Source organism: Tyto alba, unplaced genomic scaffold (assembly GCF_018691265.1).
Source record: "Tyto alba isolate M040663 unplaced genomic scaffold, T.alba_DEE_v4.0 Super-Scaffold_7, whole genome shotgun sequence".
Classification (NCBI taxonomy): domain Eukaryota; kingdom Metazoa; phylum Chordata; class Aves; order Strigiformes; family Tytonidae; genus Tyto; species Tyto alba.
In genome coordinates, this window is record NW_024881328.1 from 23,449,629 (window position 1) to 23,470,517 (window position 20,889).

A 20,889-nucleotide genomic window follows, 5' to 3' on the forward strand; every position below is an offset into this window, starting at 1 on the left:
TTATTAATTTAGGACAGCTGGGGAACAGCAAAGTCACCTACTACTGGCTGGCACTTGTATCAAAACGAACTGTGTAACTTCATCCCTGCGTGATGCTCATTGATGCAGCTCGGGTTTGTCACAGCGTTACCCGGCTGGACACACACAGTGAAGCAGTCTGCCAACGTATAACGCCTCATCAACCTGACAAGAGTAGCTCCACTTGCCGACATCCACGCGAAGCGGGTTTGGCGTGGGTGATTTCGTCCCTAGCCTGACGCTCGCAGCAAACCAGGCTTTTATATAGTCTCTCCTCAGGTCACTGAAGCGACCATGGCTACCAGCCCGCCTAGCCAACGGCTGAAACCACACAGTTCTACCAATGCCCGCATCGGGCTGACTCGTTTCACTGCCGTCACGGCGGTGGCTACCGCGGGCCCTCACTCCCCGGGCAGCCAAGCCAGCGGAGAACGCGAAGCCCCGCACAGGCTCCCCACAGGGCCGCCGCCCGCCGCCCCGGGGACGAGTCACCGAGGCGACACCGCCGGGCCCTGCCCTCGCGCTCCTCCCGCCGCGCGAGCCCCCACAGCGGCGCGCGCGCCCCCCCGCCAGCCCACCCCCTGGCACGCGGTGGCGCTCGCTGCCCGGACGCCGCGGCCGTCGCCACTGTTGCCACCCGCTAACCCCCTAAAGACTACAGCTCCCATCACGCAACGCGCGGCCACGCCTCACTCCCGCCGTTGGGGCGCGGAGGGCGCGGCCCACCCAGCGCGGCGCGTTGCATGCTGGGTGTCGTTGTTCTCCAAGTCGTTTTGCCAGCCCTCCGCGGGAGGGGCTTGGCCTCTGACTCAGCTCATCCCCGCGTCAATTCCTTCCAGTCCGCCGCCCCTGACCGTGAGGACGAGCGAGGTGCGGGTGTCTGGGCGTACCTGCGGCCCTGTACAAGGCTTCATCTCCTCCCGCAGTGCCTGTAAGATCCTGCGCGTCGCGCAACGCTTCCGCAGCCGGTTTGGTCCCCGGCGCCCGCCGTAGCCTGCTGCCTGTCAGCTGCCGGCGCCTTTGTGGAGCGGCGGAAGCGGAGCGCGGTGCTGGGGCGGCGGCGGCCGGAGCAGGAGGAGGCCCCGCTGCCAGGTGCGCGGGGGTCCCGCGGCGGCCGAGCTGCGCCTGGCACCGCCGCCCCTCCCGGCGGGGACTCGCCTTCTTTCGGCCTCGCTCTGTGGGGTGAAGGGCGCGGCAGCAGCGGGGGGCTTGGTAGTGCTGCCTTCTGGGCCTTGGGTTGGGGTCTGGGGGCGGTCCTGTCAGGGCGGGGGTGCGCTGCCAGCCCCCTGCCCCGGTACAGGCCCATGGGGGATTCGGGAGGGGCACCCGGTTCGTTCCGCGGTCATACTGAGGTGGGGCGGGGTGGGCGCTGCTCTCCTCGGGGCGGGCTCGGTCTGTGCCGCTTTGCTTCCCTGGCGCGGCGTTGGGAAGGCGGGCGGGGGCAGGAATTCGTGGTGCGGTGACAAAGCGCCGTCCTAGTGCTGTTTTAAAGCGCCACGGGAATGCCATTTGAAAATGCCGACGGTAGATTTAAAAATTTATTTATTAGCACTTAAATGTTTGCAGACAACATGAAGGAATGCGTACATTTACCCCAGTATGCATACTGCTGAGTATATGGGGGTGGTTATACGAAGCTTGCATCACTTTGAATCCTTTTCTGTGCTTAGATGTGATATGCAAACACTTGCAGGTATTAATTTTGAATTACTGAATAGTTATATTACTAATGCTTAATCTAGTATCTTTGTTATCCAACTTAGTGTAAAGGCATTTATAGATCCCTCATCTGTTGTAGGACCATTTCTGCACCTTACTGACTTGGATTTGCCTAAAACCAGTAAAATTCAGCCTTTATTCACTCGGCCCATTCACACAGTTTTTTTCATACCTGTGTTCTAAATCTCTTAAATTCTGAAGTGATTTTTTTTCACCTTTTGTTTATTGCTGATGTTCTTGTCAGTATTTCATTTAATTAGTTATGTAGCAAAGCTTTTTGTAGAATTTTTGTCTTTAAAAGATCCCCCCATTTCTTAGCAGTGTACAAAAAGTTTAGGGAAAAAAAATTGATAATGTACCTATTTTACAGGGTTTTTTGACCATTACACTTGTACATGCTTTACCTTGAAATTTGCAGTAATCCTACTAAATTTTTTAATAAACCCATATTTTGAATCCTACAACTGTGCTTAGAAGGATAGCCTACATAACTGCTGAGTTACAGCATGCAAATATTTAAGCTGTTGAACTGAAAAGTAGAAGACAGATACTGTGTTGGTACCCTTCTGTCTCATAATTGGCTCAATCCCTTTACTATCAAGAACGTATTAAGCAAAAGAAATGTGGAAATAGGAATGTGATTTTTTTTTTAATTATTATTTTAAGACTTTTCACATTTCTGGTGTTAGTAAGCTAGTGTAGTTCCTTTAATTATAGATTATTTCAAGGAAAGCTGCTATCTTAAAAAAAAAAAAAAAACAGAACCAAAAAATCCAGACCAAAACCAAACAGTGGTATGATTTCTGTTGATCAGTGTTTCAGCCATGTCTGACAAAAGTGAACTGAAGGCAGAGTTGGAGCGCAAGAAACAACGATTAGCTCAAATCAGAGAGGAGAAGAAAAGAAAGGAAGAAGAAAGAAAGAAAAAAGAAGTAAGAAGTAGTTTTCTCTTTGAAATTCGACTGTTCTTGCATATGTAACTTGTCCAAAATTTAAGGATGACTTCCTTGGACATTTGCTACGTGTTATCCAGGGAGTGTCTATTTAATGGTTGGTTGCCGATGCAAATGGAGCACTTTCATTTTCTGGTAAGAGCAAACACCTGTTGTTTTTTTTAGAATTATCCATATGGTAAGTTAGATTTTTTTTTTTTTTTTTTAAATCCTACACTTGCATAAAGCTTGGATTTCTAATGCTGTGTGCATGAGACATCATTAATCAAATCACTGTTGAAGTACTGCACAAAAGTTCTGCTTCATGAGTTGTGATGGTGTTATTTAGAGAACTGAAGTGGAGTTCCAAAGATGTCCATATGAATTGTCTGACTGTCAGTATTATTATTGTATGAACAATGTGCTACATTCTTCTGTTCTTTGACTTATCCTGAATTTTGAAATCATGATACTTGTATGTTAGACTTGGTTTGTTAAGTCTTCTGGATTTCTCTCTGCCAAAGTATGTGACAATCAGTGATTTATTACTGCGTTTCTCCTGAATGCAGATTATACCTCACAAATTAAACTTTTGCTGCGATATTTTCGTGGTTTGGTGTACTTTTTCAAGACTTCCATGTGTTTTAGTTGAGATCATGTAGATGTTCTAAATTAGTATATGACTGAAGACTGGGCAGCTGCCTGGTAATTTTTGTTCTTTTTTTTTTTTTGTGAAATCTATCAGATAATAACACAATTCAAAGAAAACTACTTAAATACCTTGTAAATTTGAAGTTACTGCAAAGGGTGTTTTTTTTTTTTTTTAAGACTTTCTATTATTTTTTTTATAAAAACCTGAGGTCCAAAAGAAAGCTATTTCACTAAAGAGTTTGTTGATGGTTGTCTTTTAAAAAATAGCATAAAATGCACACACAGACAATCAGCATTTTTACATCTTACACATTTTCTTAATTGCTACACACTTTATCTTGTGTTCTATGTAGCCAAGTGTCCTAATACTTTCTTTACTAAAGAGCTGTGTCTCTTATTGTCATTCTAATCCTATAGTGTTTTTTTTGACAGTTATCGTATCGACTCTGTCTTTAAAGTACTTTTATAGACAGATATATAATGTGGTGAGGTTTTTTTCAGTTTTTGAATATTACAATGCTTAGCATTAGTGTAAAAAAAGTATTCTTGGTCTTACGAAATGTCAGTCATTTTGGCAAATGAGAACTCACTTTTTGCATGTTATATATATCTTTTAAAGACAGTACCAAAGGTACAAAATTTTAATTACTGTCTGTTTATTTAATCTAGAGAAAGGACCATCAGCATTACTAGTAAATATCTAACCTATATGATAGGTTTCAGTAGTATATAATACCTATGAGATCTCAAAAAATAAATGAAACCGTTTTTAGTACCTGTTAAATGCTATAACTTAATTATTGAATTATTTTTAGACTGATCAGAAGAAAGAAGTTCTTCCTGTACAAGAAGAATCTGATCTTGAAAAGAAGAGGAGAGAAGCTGAAGCATTACTTCAGAGCATGGGGTTGACACCTGAGTCTCCAGTTGGTAGGAACATTAATACTAGTTTGAGATAAATGTTTGAGAGGGGGGTTGTTTGGTTTCTTGGGGCAGGTGGTGGGTTTGGTTTTGGTGGGGATGGGGTTTTTGTTTCTTTTTGTTAGAGTTGTGGTACTTACCTATAACTAGCATGAAAATTCTCTGACTACTATTTTTTGGGTTATACCTGTCTGTCTTTTGTACTATTTTGTCCTGCATGATCTCAGTTATAAATGTCAAACGATGTGCTTCAGTACACATTACTAGTATTATTTTATAAAAGATATATTTTATACTTAGTCGATTATTTGGAGTCTTTTAGTTAAAAATATATAATGTCTTTGCTCTTTTTTTTTTTTTCCCCTGTTTCCCCTGCACATTATTCTTCTGTACCTTTTTTTCCTTAATGCCAAATTTTGATTCTGATATTTTTGTGTGGAGTTAGTGTGTTTCATTTCTGCGTCTTTACACCCTAATTTTCCTCATCTCAACTACCTGACTAACTTTGGAGTAATAGCAAGGCTAAGTATAAAATTTAACTATCATGGATAATGATTTGTATCTGTGCCACTTTTGGATGGGTTAGAATATTAATTGTTGCTTTTTGCCTTTACATAGCCACATATCTCTGGAAGATGACAGTGAACAGGGTGATAATTCAACTCCGCTCTTTGTCTCTAGCTCTGAAATCTAAGGGGCTTAAAACTTACTTTTCAGTTTGGCTCAATGGCAAGGGTCTATTTCACCTGCATTTTCAAATTAATAATAATTTGTTACGGATATAGTGTATCTGTGACTATATCTTCATAATTGCTTTTGCATAGTCCTCGAGTGTTCGAAAGTGAACATGGAATAAGCACCATTATAGCTGCTCCCATTCCACTGGCCCCAGCAGTCATTTTCAGTAGTTTGAACTGCTCTCACAGTTTAGAGTCTGCATTTGGGCTACATTATTAGCACTAGTGTACAGCGCTTTAAGTAATCAGTTCTTACCTATTACAGATTTTGTTCGGCAGACTAATAGTGGAACACTTTCTTGTGTGAGGTTTTGCTAAGACAGCTGATGAGACTCTTGCAGAAATGCTTATGGTGGTGGTTGTTTTTTTAAAATCTGTGAGAGAATCTAAAAGCCACGGAATAGTCCTCAAAACAAATCATTGCACAGACTTAGAGTAGCTGTTCATGAAAAGCTCTTCAGGTGCTAGCGTGTAAGAGGGGGGACACCTCTGCAAGAATTGTGTTTAATTCCATTGAGCATCTACTTAACCACAACCTTCAACATACACAGATTTGCAGGGAATTCATTCAGTTCCCTTTCAGTATACCCAGATTTGATCTGAATCCTAAATCAAGCTAAGATTGGCTAGCTTGTGGTAGCATGCCTGAGACCCAGGCTGGGTCTGCTGACCGGGTGATGGCAAAGTATGATACTACAATGGTTGTATGCCTGAACTGAAGCTAACTTACAGCTGACCAGCTTGGTGTGCAGTTAGCTTGAGCTTACATTGTCGTTGTAGGTGGATAGCTTGAGAGTAGTTTCTTTCATAGAAAATTGTATTAAAAATTCTTAAGACAATTACTGTCCTCTGAACTGCCAGAGAGAGGTAGCTCTCTTATGGGAGAAAGGACCTTAACAATGTAAGTATGGTTTTGATTGATACCTACCATACTCATTATATAAGAAGCCATAAGTTAGCGAGCCAAAATAACTTTCAAGAAGGTATTATAGTTTCATCCTCTGTTGGGGTAGGTGAAATTTTACTTGGTCTTTTCCCAGGACGGTTGGTCTTTAAGTAAGTTTCACTTCGTGCATGGGAAGGCTTCCTCGGAAGCAGCTTGTCCCACAAGAGGGCACTGCAGCATCAGAGCTAGGCCAGGGGCTGACTCAATGGGAACAAGATACGTTTCTGATGTCACCCAGTCAGTTAAGAAAGGGTGACATTAAAATGTCATTGTTTCTGATAATGTGCAAAAATAATGTAGGAATATGAAGGCTTATGGGCATTTCCTTTAGTATAAGTTATTCAGTAGATGGCGATGAATATATATACTCTTCTATGTGCACATATACACCCGTATTTCTATACATATATGTATAAAGTCTGAGTGTGTATATGTATGAATTTATGAAGTATAACTCTAGACCTACATAGAAGTTTCTTCTGTAGGAGGAAGGAATTTTTAATAAACGGAAGTATTCACCACCATTTTGTAAGTTTAGGGTAGAATTTTTGTCAACCAGAGTCATGCCTCTGTTTTGACGTGGGATGGAAGCATTCTTCAGAATTTACAATATACTTGTAATTTCAGGAAATTCTCTAAGAATGTTGCAGACCTAAATTCAGAATTCTCCCTTGCCTGATCACTGACAGAGTAGATACCAATCTATTTGCATAACTTGTGTTCAGTTGGTTAAAGGTTCTTTTTAAGGGTTGCTAAGGAGTAAATATGTTCTATGAATGTTTTGCATATTGCTGAAAAATGAAGCATATAAGGACCTTCAACACACACCTCAATTCTAAAGCATAAACCTAAGTTTCATTAAATAATGAGTTTCACTATTTCTAAAAAGAAAAGTTAAAAGAAATACCGAGATACCTTTGTGTTTGTATGAGCCTGCATGGTATCATTCACTATTATGTATCAATTCCAAAAAACATGTTGCTTTTTAAACGGCAGTTTACAGTCTTTATCTACATGCAGAAAATGAACTGACTTTGACTTTTAAGAAAAAGTTTCAGTAAAACAGTACTAGACTGTCTTTCTTCTGTAAGAAGAAAGGAAACACAAAAATCCCCCAAAACCCAACACTAGAAACTTTTTTGTCATACATAGTATTTATGTTGATTTGATTCAAACTGGAACAAAAAACCCAGTATGCTGTATGACAAAGCTACTTTTTTTAGTCTATGCTTCAGTGATTATATGTTTTGAAACAAAATTACCAGCTAAATACATTCAATGTCTAATTTTCAGGAAAAACTGATGTCAAAGCTATCTTAACTATCTTCCTTTTATGTTTAAGCAACATGATTTAGTGGAAATATACCCTTTGAAGATTGATGCCATCATTTGTCAGAAGTTCAGTTTAAAAATATATTTTCAATTCATTTTCTCTTAAATGTCCTTCCCTCCATGTCTTTTTGTATGCTCCAGATGCACAAATACCAAACAATTGCATGAAAGTCCAGCATGAATTGTTAACATTGTCTTTTCCCCTCTCTTTCTACTGTTCATTTTCATCCATGTATTTTTTGTTTGCCATCACTTTTTTTTTTTGAATCTTCATGTTAAATTAATTTGAAAACATCCTAAGCTGTGCAACCTCTGCGAGTAGTAACAGCGGATACCTGTCTGTTTCACTATTTAGTCCCTCCTCCTACCTCCCCGTCTTCCAAATCTGTGAGTACGCCAAGTGAGGCTGGAAGCCAGGACTCTGGTGATGGTGCTGTTGGATCCAGGTATGATGCTTTCCTTGTCATATTCCTTTGCTTAATACTCATGCTCCGAACAATTAAACTTTAGAAGAAATCAAGGTTAATTACTTGATTGTAATATAATAATATGAGGTTACACTGTTATTGAATCTGTGAACAGTGCCTGTTTTACAGAATTACTTTACTTTTAAATTTTGAAATGCAACTACACTTCCTAATTTGAAATTGCTAGCATTAACGTGGAGTTCTTTAAACTTGCAAGTTTAAAGTAAAATGAGTCTGAATGTCTTGTGGTAATGTTCTTGTAAGCATGAATGTCTTTGGGCAATAGAAAACTGGAAAAGGCCACCTTCAGGGCTCTTCCCAGCTTTTTCTAAAGGAGAGTGTGCATGGATCATAGGCTATTTCTTTTTCCCTTCTATTCTCGTTGGTCTAATAAAAAATACTGTCTACAAACTTTGCCTTGTTTCTGATATAATTTTTTTTTTCCTTACTCAGAATAGTATTTCTCATTATTTCACTTTGCAGCCATCCCTGTAACACAGCTATACCACTCACATTCTCTCATTTGGCCAAAACATAGCACCATGTTAGTACAGCCACAGGGGTTTTTTTCAGTTCCAGTACTTGCCACAGCTATTTGACCATTTTTTTTTTTTTTTGTGCCTGACAGTTTGAGAAATGCTGCTCTAAAGAGTCAGATAAATATTTCTGTTAAACTAGGAATTCAGAGTGGCAATATATGGGTGTTAAGGTGGGAAACTACTTCCAAGGGGTATTTCTACTGTTTCTCATGCTCAGTCTGCAAATAAGAGCAGTGTTTGCCTAATTAACTTTACATATATTTTCTCAGCAAATTAATTTACTGAGTATATATTGTGGTGGAAATTTAGTTAAAGCACAGTTACTAAAGCAGTTATCAGTTACTTCTGTGCTTATATGAGTAGCTGTTTTGGAGAAAGTGTGAACACTTATACTGCTTTGAAACATCTTTTAAAATGACTGCAGTAATATCTTGTATTGTACAGATTTTGCATGCATAACTATATACAATCTTAGTCTGAAAATCTTCAAGATTTTAATGACCTGAACAAAGGCTACAACATGCCTATTTGTAAGTACCAACCATTAAGTTAAAACAGGGAATACATCAGTCAGCAGTTATGAAACCAAACTTTTTTTTTATAACAGAGCCCAGCTGTGATCCTGTGCATAGTTTATTCACTATGCAATTGAAGTTCACCTGTGATGTTGATGAAGAATTAATATAGTTGTTCCTTAACTGAGTAACAAGCAAATTTTAAATTATGTGAGATCTGTGATTGTTGCTTATTAAATTGTCATTTTATATTTAAATTCACTGCCTAGAAGAAAAAAAAATATTTAATTTGAACTTTTTTAAAAAAATATATATGTTCTTTGCTTTCATATGTAATTTAAGTTCAGTATAAAGCAGTATGTATAGGCCACATATCTGTAACTGAACACAATGTTGTGTACTGAATTTATCTCCACCTCATAGGTGTACCATGCTCTCTGACTGTAGATACCTCAGACATAGTAACACAATGTTGTATGCATAAATTTTCTTAGGAAGCCTTGAGAAGATTTGTATCCTAAGCCTCTATAGCTTCATACGTTTATGAACTTTAAAACTAAATCTGTCTCTTGACAATTTCCCAGATGTGGAAGCATAAAAAGGTTGTGGTCTTGAAGGCATGGAGGTATGAATGTATAGCTAAATTGAAGCCTATATAGCCCCTGTTAGAGTCCCCTTGCTCATTCTCTGACCACTGGGTAACATTCTTCTCCCCCCACTAAGCAGTTGTCTATATCCTAGTCTACTTGTACAAGTTTGTACAGCATTCCTACTGTGCACATGCACTTGAATCTGAAAGTTAAGGGGAACAGTTGGACTGTGTGTTATCCCTTAGTGTTATACCTGGCATTTCACGGTGACTTTCATATCAACGTGAGATGTGTTAGAAAGCCCATGTTGTTCCACTATGCTTGATAATCTTAAAACAAATCCTTTCATACTAGTGTTTTATTTCAGTTTGGTTTTTTTTTTTTTTTGTTTGTGGCCATTTGTTCTATGGTCATGCTGCAGCTGTACTTTACAAAGATGATCTACTTTGTTAGTTTAGTATTTTCTCCTCTATGATGCTGAATCTTGCCAGTAACTTCACTTATTTAGTAATTAGTAGAGCAGTGTCCAAGCTGTGTTCCTGCTGTTACTTCCAGCTGTCTTGCTTTATTTTCATCAGTAAAGAGTTTTGGTTCCCAGTTTGATGCTGTTCTTCCTGTCTTTTCCTCAGTTAAGAGTATAAATTCAAGACTGGAAATTAATACAGCTTAATGTTGGTGGATGCTTCATAGATTTAATTCAAATGCAGAAAATACTTTTTTGAGATATAGGAAGAATTAGGAATATGCCTGGATACAGAGATGTTTGGGCATATGTGGAAGAATAGGAACTTCTGTTCACTGAAACTTGTAGATAAATTTATTTAACTTAAGGCATAACAAACATATGGAAAGCAGAAGGAATGGTATTTTACATCCTTTCGATACACATGAAATAGGTGAATTTTATCTCAGAATGTTACCTTTATTTTAAAAGAATATCTCTGAGGAAGATTTAACTGTATATCCTGTACTGCTTGTTGACTTGAGCTGTTTTAAAAGGCAGACTGTTGCTGCTACCAATGCAAGGGTTGTTGAAAGTTAAAAGAATGCTTTGAAAGCAGGAAAGCAACCTCAGTAAGGCTAGGTGTTAAGCAGGCACAGAAGCTGGAACCTTATAAACTCATAGCCATTTCCCCAAGTTCCTCTGAAGTGGGATTGAAAAAGTTGAGAAAATGCTTGACAAGTATGTTGTAAGGCAGCATTTGGATCTATAGATAATTCATCCTTTGCAGAAGTGACGTGAAGGTTGGGATGATGGTGCTTTGGTTTTGCTTTTTTCCGATTTTTTTTTTTTTTTTTTTTTTTTTTTTTTTAAATGCATGATTGAACAGTATATGAGCAATATTCAGCTTGAAGTGTCAGGCAACAAATTAAAATCCAAGTTTAAATCTATTTGGTCAAGAAAAACAGTGGAGACTTAATTACTTTGAGTCTACTTTTTTTTAAACTTTATGGTAAAATGGTATGTTTTCTGATCCACAGAAGATATGGAAATGTTTTAAAGATTTAGGTATTAAGCTACTGCTGTGGATGCAATAGCAGTTATGTAGAATGCTTTGCTAAATATGAAGACAGTGGATTTGTAATTCTTCATTAAACTAGAAGTAATTATTCTTGTAATGCATATTTTCTACAAGAACAAGGTAGTACCTGACACACCCATATTTATGAGGTTTTATGGCATTGCCTGTACACTTTTGAGATCAACTCTGCTTTTAGGAATTCTGCACCTGGTTTATAAGAACATTACCATATATGGGATTGAAATGGAAAATTACCCTTTATTGACTTATAGTAAAATATTACATATTATTTATATTTTTTTATTTGTTACAAAAAAATGAATTAAAAAAATATATAAGAGCATCTAAGAACTTCAGGATGCATGTTCATCTGTTAATCTCTCTTATAAGTTTGTTTTAAAATTCTCCCTAAGCCTGAAAGCAGGCAGTAGACTAAAGGCAAATTTGTGAAGGAGGGATGAAGGCTAAAAATGATGGGAGAAGAAAGATGTATTTCTCCCTTCGTATTTCTTCTGATACAGAAGTGACTTGAAATAGATCTATTCTGTTCATTATTCCACATGTCTTTGAAATGTGTTATTATTATAAAGCCCGCTATTTCAAAGAAATTTAAATATCTTAAATGGAGTTGGCTCTAAATCAGATGACACTTATAAGCCCAAGGCAGTGCTTAACCCATAATTACTGCAATGTCACATCTTGGAAACTCTAGCAGTTGTCTATCCCAGTGGAAATGCATTTTTGCCCCTCTACCAAAAGGCTTATGTGTTGACTCATTTCCTTTACCACTGTGACAGTTTCCTCCACATATTTACTGCTCTAGGCAAGATTGCATTACGTTAACAAATCTGTCTTCCTATGACATGAACAAATCTGAACAGATTTTAAAAGGAATTTTGTTTTTAATGGTTGTTGTCAGTATGTAAACTATTTTTATTTGCCTCTTAAAGGCTACATTTGTTTGCAGGTCTTTAACTTTCAATCTTTAAAATAATTCTTTTCTAAAAGCTCTGAAATCTGTGTTAGCTTTTTAACTTTTGTATTTACTGCATGTATTATTGCACTGAATGTTTGCTGAATTTCCCTTAGCTGATGTTACATTGCTTTGTTTCTTGTGAACAATGAAATAACTATAAGCTTACTGTAACTCTAGCATTTCATAGTGTGTATTTGCTTCACTAATCTCTGGCCTTTTTTGCTAATGCTGCATGATTGTTCAACCTGGGGTATCAGGACGCTGCATTGGGATACTGATCCGTCAGTTCTTCAGCTCCACTCTGATTCCGATCTGGGGTATTGCATAGATTTCTTATATTCCCTCTTTCATGTGCTTACGGATAATAAGTCTGAGATATTATTTTTATTTTAAGATTTGAAGTTGTTGTTAAGAGACTGTTCTGTAAGTAACAGAAATTCACTATCCCTAGACTTAGTGCAGTTTGCTTGCAATGGGAAATTTTTATATTATTTAATACATATAAGATGCATATTGCTAATAACAAAACTTACTTACTCATGTTTTTCTTTGAGTCTCTTTGGCAAAATGTAAAGTTTAAAAAGTCATTTTTTTTAAAATAAAAAGCTTAGAATAATTGTATTTGAAAACAGAGTGGCTCCCATCTTATAAATATGTTTATAAAAGCTGTAGCTCGTCGGAAGCATTTACTAAAACCCATATCGTGCTATAAGAATTATGATTCTGCCCATCAAAACCTTTCAAAAGGGGTTACTTTTTTTTTTCTTTTATCCTTTGAGTGGGGTGGATAATAAACTAAATTTTCTGAAGGTAAACTGTCATTGGATCATTGTAGTATTACTACAATACGTACTGAAATTAGCTTTTATATGAAGTTACAGTGACTGAATTAATGTTGTGTGGTTTTGGGAAGTCATTATGCATTGTAGTTTGATACTGGCTATATCTGCATTTATGGGATCTTCCATAAGATAAAGTCAGAAAGCTCAGAGGTTTTCAGTATCATATTCTGAAGTAATGTATTATGGATAAATGACTTGTCAGTGTGGAGCTTCAGATTTGTCTTGTAGTTCTGCATTCTAAATAGTATCTTAGAGGTAGACAAAAAAGGGCATCAAAGTTAAAAGGACTAGGAAATGCTTTTTCCTTCAGAATAACTAATCTGGTTTTCAAGCTTTAAAATCCTAGAACCATTGCTGTACAAACCTGACTCATGTGAGCAGATCTGTTCCACTGAAAATAGGGATGTGTCATATATGTAGCAGTGTGCTAGTCAACCACAAAGATCAAAACTTTAAAATTATTTTTTATAATCCACATATATATATTTGCACATCTTTCTTTGTGTTGCAGATGTATAAATAGCTGTTGATTTAAAATAATATTTAGAGTAAAATATTAGTCATAATCATGTGACTTCTTCAGAGTTAAGTTTCCACTGGATTTAAGTTTGACTTAACAGTGCTGTGACATGATGACTTGGGTATTATTCTACATAAAATGTGAAGTAATTCATGAAGTTAAATATTTTTTTCTGATTTATCCATTAATTTTATTTAGACGTGGACCTGTTAAACTTGGAATGGCCAAAATTACTCAAGTCGACTTTCCTCCTCGAGAAATTGTTACATATACAAAGGAGACGCAAACACCTGTTGTGACTCAGCCAAAGGAAGGTGAATGGTTAACTAGTTACTACCTAAATTGTTTTTCTTTTCTTTTATTGTAATAATGACTGACTGAATTAGAACCAGCACTTGTGATCTTGAAACTGAGTAAGGTAGAATGAAGGTTGATCTGTGAGATAATTGATATAAATTCTATTATTAAATTTATATAGGTCTTGTTTAGGAGAGTTACTGTCATTCCACATCTTGTTTAATATTACTCTGATTACTAATACATGATATTTTCTCACTCCTAGTAAATGTTCAGTTTAGACACAGAGTTGCTTAATTAGCTGGCAACTGATAAATAAAAGCGTGATATATCTTGCATTTATGATGTTTAAGAATCTACACACAGCTTATTTGAAGGGTGTGTACCTTTACAACAAACAATTAAACCTCGCAGCTTTTTAAGAATTTGAATTTTTATATGTGGAGCTTACACATTGAGTTTTAAAAGAAAGAACTGATTTCTTCATTAACTCATGCAGGTCTTGTTCTCAGCAATTGAACATACGCTTTGTTTCAGTCATGACTTGATGCTTTTCAGAAAATAAATTTTTCCAAAGAAAACGTAGTTGGCTAATAAACTTGCTTTTCAGTGTTGAAACACTTGAATTTAGCTGCAAATGAAAGTACTAATTTTGACCTAGTTTGTATGTAGTTCCACAACAAAATCTCTTAGATCTTCAATATCACTAACTTTGAGTATGTGTCTTTGCTAACAATTTTAGGACCTAATTATACATTCATAATTTTTCATTTTCCTGTTCTTTGGTATGTGAACTTCTGAGTGTTTATGCAAGGAGCTAAAAGCACTTTTTAAAACCTGAAGAGAATACTCAACTGAAATCTTACACTGGTGTTTTCAGAAACTGTATAATTTACCTGAAGGTGTAATACATGTGATGTAGAGTGTGAAGTGTAATGCAAGTGATCCAGAGTTGTTGGTTTTGCTCCAGTCTAATCCATATGCTGCTCTTGCCTGGAGTGTGTCTTGAAGTCACTTTGGCAAGTTTTAACTAGATGCAAATAACACTGTGAAGGAGTTTAAGTGGGGAGAAAAAGGGAGGGCAAAGAAAAGGAGAAATTGCAACAATACTTTCTGTTGAGAAGTTTCTTCCCTTCTTACCTTTGGGTATGCAGTATAAGCGATCGTTGTGTCTTCAGAACACAAACCAGATCCTTCATTATTCAATGAGCCAGAATATCAGAGAACATGCTTTCTCTCTAAACTGTGTTTCTTTCCCATTCTTCATTTTATCTGTATCTCTGCACAGACCCTGTGTTTTGGGGTTTCCTGCTTTCATTTCTCTTATATCCTTACCTTTTCCTTCCTCTAATCTCTTAGTTTTTTTTTTTCCTCTCCTCTGTCAGTTTCACAGTATCTAAAGACTTAGGTCATAGTTTGTGTGCTTGAAAAGTTTTACTTCTGCTGCCTGCTGTCAGTGGAAATTGCCTGGGATCGTATGATCTTGGCTTCACAGTCAGTGGATAGGCTGTAGCTGAGGTTTACGGTAGTGGAGCTAGGAAGATGGGTTATCTGTATTTCTGCATCTACAAGAAAGCTCTCTATATACAGATGTTGTCTCCTGATCTATTCCACCTTAAAAATAATACTGTTTTCTTGAGGGCTGTCATCGTTATTTTAGGTATGTGTACTTCACAAAAGTCACTTACAGATGTTTTGTCATCATTTCTGTGTCGAGGAACTTTTTAAGGTCTTAAGATTGCCTAAATACCTTCATAAGTAAGTTCTCTAGGATTTATGTTGACATCTGAATTAGGACATATGTTTAAAAAAAAAAAAAATCACACTGTCTCCAAAAAGAGGAGTGTCTAGGTGAGATATTTTGATGATGATTCTAATTTTAATTTATCTCAATGATTCTTATTTCTTCTCGCAGTCTGAGTTTTTGTGGCTTATTTAGTGACTATACCGTAAATTAAAGATAATCTTACAAAGTATACTTGAAAGTTGAACTTGCAACTGAATTTACACATACAGATAATGTTCAGTAGCTCCCTTGTACAGCAGCAAGTTGCATCTCAGCTAGGTTAGATCCAGTGTTCACACTTTCTTATAAAACGAGGTAGACTGGTCCTTTCGTATCTTGAGAATTTAAAATGCTGTTAGGGTTGTGCTTCTGAACAAAGGAAAATAGAAGCAGTTTTATTAGATATGCTGTGCAGTCATTCTGCATGTTTAGGTCCACTTGTGCTGTAGGTTGAATTATGCTAACACTGATTTTAAGGAAAAAACAAAGAAAAAAACCCAATAAAGTCCTCTGTGTTCTGCTTCTGTGTGCCACAATAGTTATGTAGTTACATTGTAACCTGAATTGGGAAACAATCAACCTAAAAGTAATCTGTCTGGTGGAACAGATAGGAAGTAGGGGAAAACTAGTTTTAAACTAAAACAGTTAATAATTGTCATGGAAATACTTATGACAACACAAATGAAATGACAGTTACATGGGGGAGACTCATGTCCTCAACTTAAAGCTGGCCTTTGGAGATGTCCATTTTGGGATTCAGTGTAAGAAACAGTTACATGTAAATAATGAGTACCTTTCACCTAAACAGTTTTGGTTTTAAAATGTGAAGATCACTTACCTCAGAAGTTGCTAGAAAAGACTGCATTCAGTAGTTGAGAAATCCAAACCAGGAAAATTTCATAGGTAGAGAAGGGAGGTAAATGAAGTTTGTGTTCATGCTTCTGTATAGTGCAGACATGTACCATCCTAGATAATACTGAGATGTGAAGTAACTCCCTCCCTGCTGTCTTGCAGATGCCAGGCTTATTGGCTGCAACTCCTTTGAGCCAGTGATCCTCTCCATTTGTTATGAAAGAATGACCAATTTGCATGCTGCCCTAGATGCTAGAGCTAGAACATGACAGTGCTAGTGGCACCATAGCCTCTTTGTGCTAAGAAAGAAAGTACCACTGCTGGAATTACAACTTTTCCACATTTCTTCACCTGCACCCCTTTGAAGTGTTGTATCCAAAATAGTAGATAGCCTTGTCTTTCTCTTATGCAATGCCTAGCTCTCAATTTTGAAATGTGACAGCTTCCTTAGGAGGTGGAGGCATTTAGTGTGCTAACAGGTCTCACAACTGCTGTTATTTATTGCAGTACTAATACGTTGATATGACCTTGAAGTATTTGAGAAACTGCCTCTCTTAGGAGGATTGATTCTTTTTATATTGTAAAACAGTAAAATCAGGAGATCTCCTAGAAATTGGTTTCACTCTGATTAGAGATTGTCATCTTTAGAGTGCTACATTTTCATTGTATTCTGAACAGTATGAAATACTAAATTTCCCCATTAATTGAAATTAATAAACATGTCTCATAGTTCTTATAGGAAGATGCCCACATCCAAAGTTAACTTAGAAGGTAAATCTGCAATAATTGTTTTATGGGCCTTTCATATGATAGGTGTAACCTACAGCTGCTCTTTCCTCAACGTCCCATGTATACAAATGACTAAGGATACAGAAAAAAAACGCGGTATGAAATGGTGTTGGGGTGGCAGCCTTGGTGTGCGCGAATTCTTGCTTTGATGAAAATACTGATGCGTGTCTGTTTTCAGTACTTTTTTTTTTTTTCTCCATACACTTTTGTTTTCTTCTTTTCTCCAGAATTTTCAGTAGTGTTAGTCTTCTAACCCTACTGTTTCTGTAGCAGCTGTATTTATTATGTAAAAGAAATTAACTTAAATCATTAAATGGGTCACTGTTTGGAGGAATATAGCAGAAAAAATACGCCTTTTTTTTTTTTTTTTTTTTTTCCCCCCTCTTGTTCCGTTGACACATCCTGTTCCTGTGTTTTGGAGTTTTGTCATTCTGATACAGTAATGATGGCCATCTTTTTTGTTTAGGGACCAAATAAATTTATTTTGGCTTGGTAAGTGTTGTGCCAGACTTAGTGCTGTTCTCCCTTACTTAATAACTAATAAGCTTAAGCTTCTACATCTCTATGCTATTACTACACTTCAGTAACTTTTGTCACCATTATAACATGAACATCCTGTGTTAAGGCTGCTCCATTCCCCAGCATCCTTGTGTTCTGCTATCCCCTTTTCTACTGTCTAAATCCATTTCTCACTTCCTGTGATGCTGTGTATAACACTCCTGCCTGATTCCCTCATTGTCCAATTTTGGTGGATGTGTTTTTTAGCTAGTGTGGTCAACTGGTTATTAGGGCTATTATTTAGCCTCTATTTGGCATGCTTTTTCAGGCAGCAAATTTTCAGATCTACTCTCTGAAAATACATTTGAAACTGTGTTCCCTTCATACACTCATTTATTTCTAGCAGGCAGCAGAAGCAGTTTCAGCAACAGAGATGCAATTCAGATGCAAACTCTGGTATATGTCTTAAGGTTCTGCAGGTTCCATGTTGGCCACCATACCGAGTACTGTAATCATTGGTGCTAAATTTTTTTTTTATCTGTACTTCTTGCAACACTGCTCTCTACTATACCATTTGATCTCTTCCTTTGTGATTTGCTAACATACTCTTCAAATTTGCATGGAAAGAAATTAGTCACCATTACACCAATAAAGATGTGTTATGAGTCCTTGAAATAGTTAATCTAAAAAAAGATGGGCCTGCAGGGCTATATGATTCTGCTTAGCTGTCACAATTAAAGCTTTTCCTGGGCTAACAGGATACTTGTTATTTAGTGCTGCTGTACAACATTGAGCATGTGCAATCCCAACTAACTGTAGACGATATTATTGTATTAGCTCCACTCTTTGAGGAATTATTGTCTGGTAAAGTCTCCAAGACACAGAATGCTTAAGTCAGAATTAAATGGACAAAAATGCTTGATGTTTTCAGAGTTATAACAATTTGGTGCATCGGACTGGCTTCTTGGATGCTGTTACAGCGAATGTAGTATTTTTACACTTTACTGTTTTAAAAAATAATGGACCCTTATATATTCAGGTATTATCCTGTGCATGCCTTAAATGTACGGTGAAATATAGGTGGGAAAACTTGATATGAAGACATTCGGCTTAACAAAAGCCACCCATTTCACAGATGATTTAACTTTGATTAACCTACTCTGCAGCAACAGATTACTCAGACAACTGGAACTTCACTCTATTCTGTTATTGCTAGGTGCAGCCTAATTTACAGCACCACATTTCTTTCTGTCTTGCCAAAATACATCACAATCTTGATGTTAACTCAAAGTAAAAATTCAGTGGCTCATTAAGCCTGTTTCTGGCATTCGTTGACAAGAAATTTGTGGCTATTAAAGTAGCTGCTACTTTCATGCAATCTTTACTGCTTAGTTTGTAACCTTAGATCCCCTGTTTGACTGTCAGAAATAATATGGAGTTAACCCTTAGAATATTCATCAGTATGTTGATGTGACACACAGTCCCATTTCCTGTCTTCCTAGCCCTATGACTTTTCTAAGTCTTAGCAGCCTTTTTTAAATGCAAAATTGTATTTGGTATACTGACAATTGAAGTGGCATAAAATGCTAGTAGGTGCAGTCAATAATGAATAAGGAAGATGAAGTTAGGCGGTGCCTTTAAGGTTTCCAAATTTATGTAGCTGACTTGAAATAAATGCAGTACACCACTGTATCATGGGTTCTTGACTTACTAGATGTAGAGCTTTTTCAGAAATAGTATGTCTAATCTTTCAGTGTTTGCTGGGTAAAATGTTATTGTGGTGCCAATTCCTTGCAAATAACAACACCTGGCCTGTTATTAAATAAATTTAAGATCAAGGAGAGACAGGAGAAGTAATTAAAACAAAAATTTTTTTATCTCTGGTTGTCCAACAGCTTCATACTGCCTCTTTTTGATTGTAAACTTCTGTGAGAAAGCGTCCTAGTTTCAGATAAGAAAGCATCCTAGTTTGGGATAATACGGTCAAGAACTTGTATGTGTTGGGGTTGAGGTTTATTTTTCCAGATCCCTTAATGAGAAAGTTTGCATGTGACTTTTCTTTAGAGGGGTTTTAGATTTATGTAGTTACAGATAAATCGCAGTGAGATGACATGTTCAATTTCATGTCTGATACTTTGAGAATATTAAAATAAGTGCTGTATCCTGCATTTAAATGCAGTACTATCAGCTGGCTGTATACCGTGAAAGTACTATGAAGGAATTTAGATCTCTGTATAATATATGCCATTTATGTTTCAAACATTAAAAGGCAGGAGCAATCAACTATATGATCTTTTGAATAAAATATGTAGATTAGAAGGTCACTTAGCACTAAGGGGTTGACCATCTGCATTTGACAAGAATTTGACTCCTGTCACTGAAAATGGTACTTAGAATCAGTGTAGTATGACTAATGCGGGGTTGGGCTGAAATTTCTAATTTGGGACTTTCAAAGCTAGAATAATGTATCCAGGGTGACCCAAAACCAAATTTCTAAATTTGAAGGCATCATTTAAATGTGCAAGATTGATTGGCAGGATGAACAAGAGGGAGACTTTTATCCAAATGGCTGTAATGTGAATATGGGGTCCTGTATTTGTTGTTCTCAAAATCATGTGTGTTAACTTGCATTGCATTTTTTAATTAATCAGTGTTCACACCTATAGTGATTTGACACTAAGAATTCCATTCTTTAGAGTCACTATAAGTTATACAGTTTTCAGATTACTAGTCCGCTGTACGTGCGAATCTGTCTAAAAAGGAGCAGTGTCTTTCTGTTTCTCTGCATGATTATTTTGCCCAAAAAAGCTTTCATTTTTTTTAAGTAGCACAAAAGCTGTAATTGGCATGCTTTGTAAGGAAGTGTCAATGTGCAAGAGAGTGGAGATCACCAAGAATTCTTTTACGCGTTCTTTCCCCTTTGCACCACCGCCTCCTCAGCAGGGTCACTGAGATCACTAGCTTTTCTTGAAATGGCCATTTTCACTGGCAGGTGCATTATACCCTGTATTTTCAGATTGTTTTTCCATTCTGAATGTTTGGCAGGTTGATTGCTCTGGCTGCATTGACGGAGAAAGGGCTGACAAATGCGGTTGGGCTGGCTGAAAAGACAGTGATTACTGTTTTCCTTTGTGGCTGATTGAGGCCCTTGAAAGGAAAGATTTTAACCTTCACCATTTGGTTCAAAAGTATGAGCATATATTGAAATCATTCATGCCATTTATCCTAGTTCTGTAAACTTGTCAGAACGTAAAAATCGCTCAATTTCAAGTAATGTAGGATTGGCATACGTCATTATCATTTTGATTAAGTTGGAGTTTGTATTATTGTGTGCATTATACAGTGTCATTTAAAGCTTTCTTTCCTGCAGGTACAGTTATATTTTTATTGCCTATACTATGGAGTTAGAAAGATTTTCAGACCTCTTTAAACCTATCAC

The 20,889-nt window shown here is 37.2% G+C and overlaps 1 protein-coding gene across 6 annotated transcripts in view; it reads left to right on the forward strand.

Annotated features, from left to right (window-relative positions):
* Positions 1-755: 755 nt before the first annotated feature.
* DYNC1I2 (dynein cytoplasmic 1 intermediate chain 2) overlaps positions 756-20,889 on the forward strand; it is a 29,651-nt gene continuing 9,517 nt past the window's right edge. The window contains exons 1-6 of one of the 6 annotated variants that reach the window (XM_032989764.2): positions 756-949; positions 2,552-2,669; positions 4,136-4,250; positions 7,558-7,702; positions 12,124-12,183; positions 13,427-13,542. In XM_032989764.2, coding sequence (XP_032845655.2) covers positions 762-949; positions 2,552-2,669; positions 4,136-4,250; positions 7,558-7,702; positions 12,124-12,183; positions 13,427-13,542 — 742 coding nt within the window. In that variant the 5' untranslated portion in view covers positions 756-761. The other 5 variants (XM_032989765.2, XM_032989766.2, XM_032989767.2 and 2 more) reach the window with 5 other exon arrangements.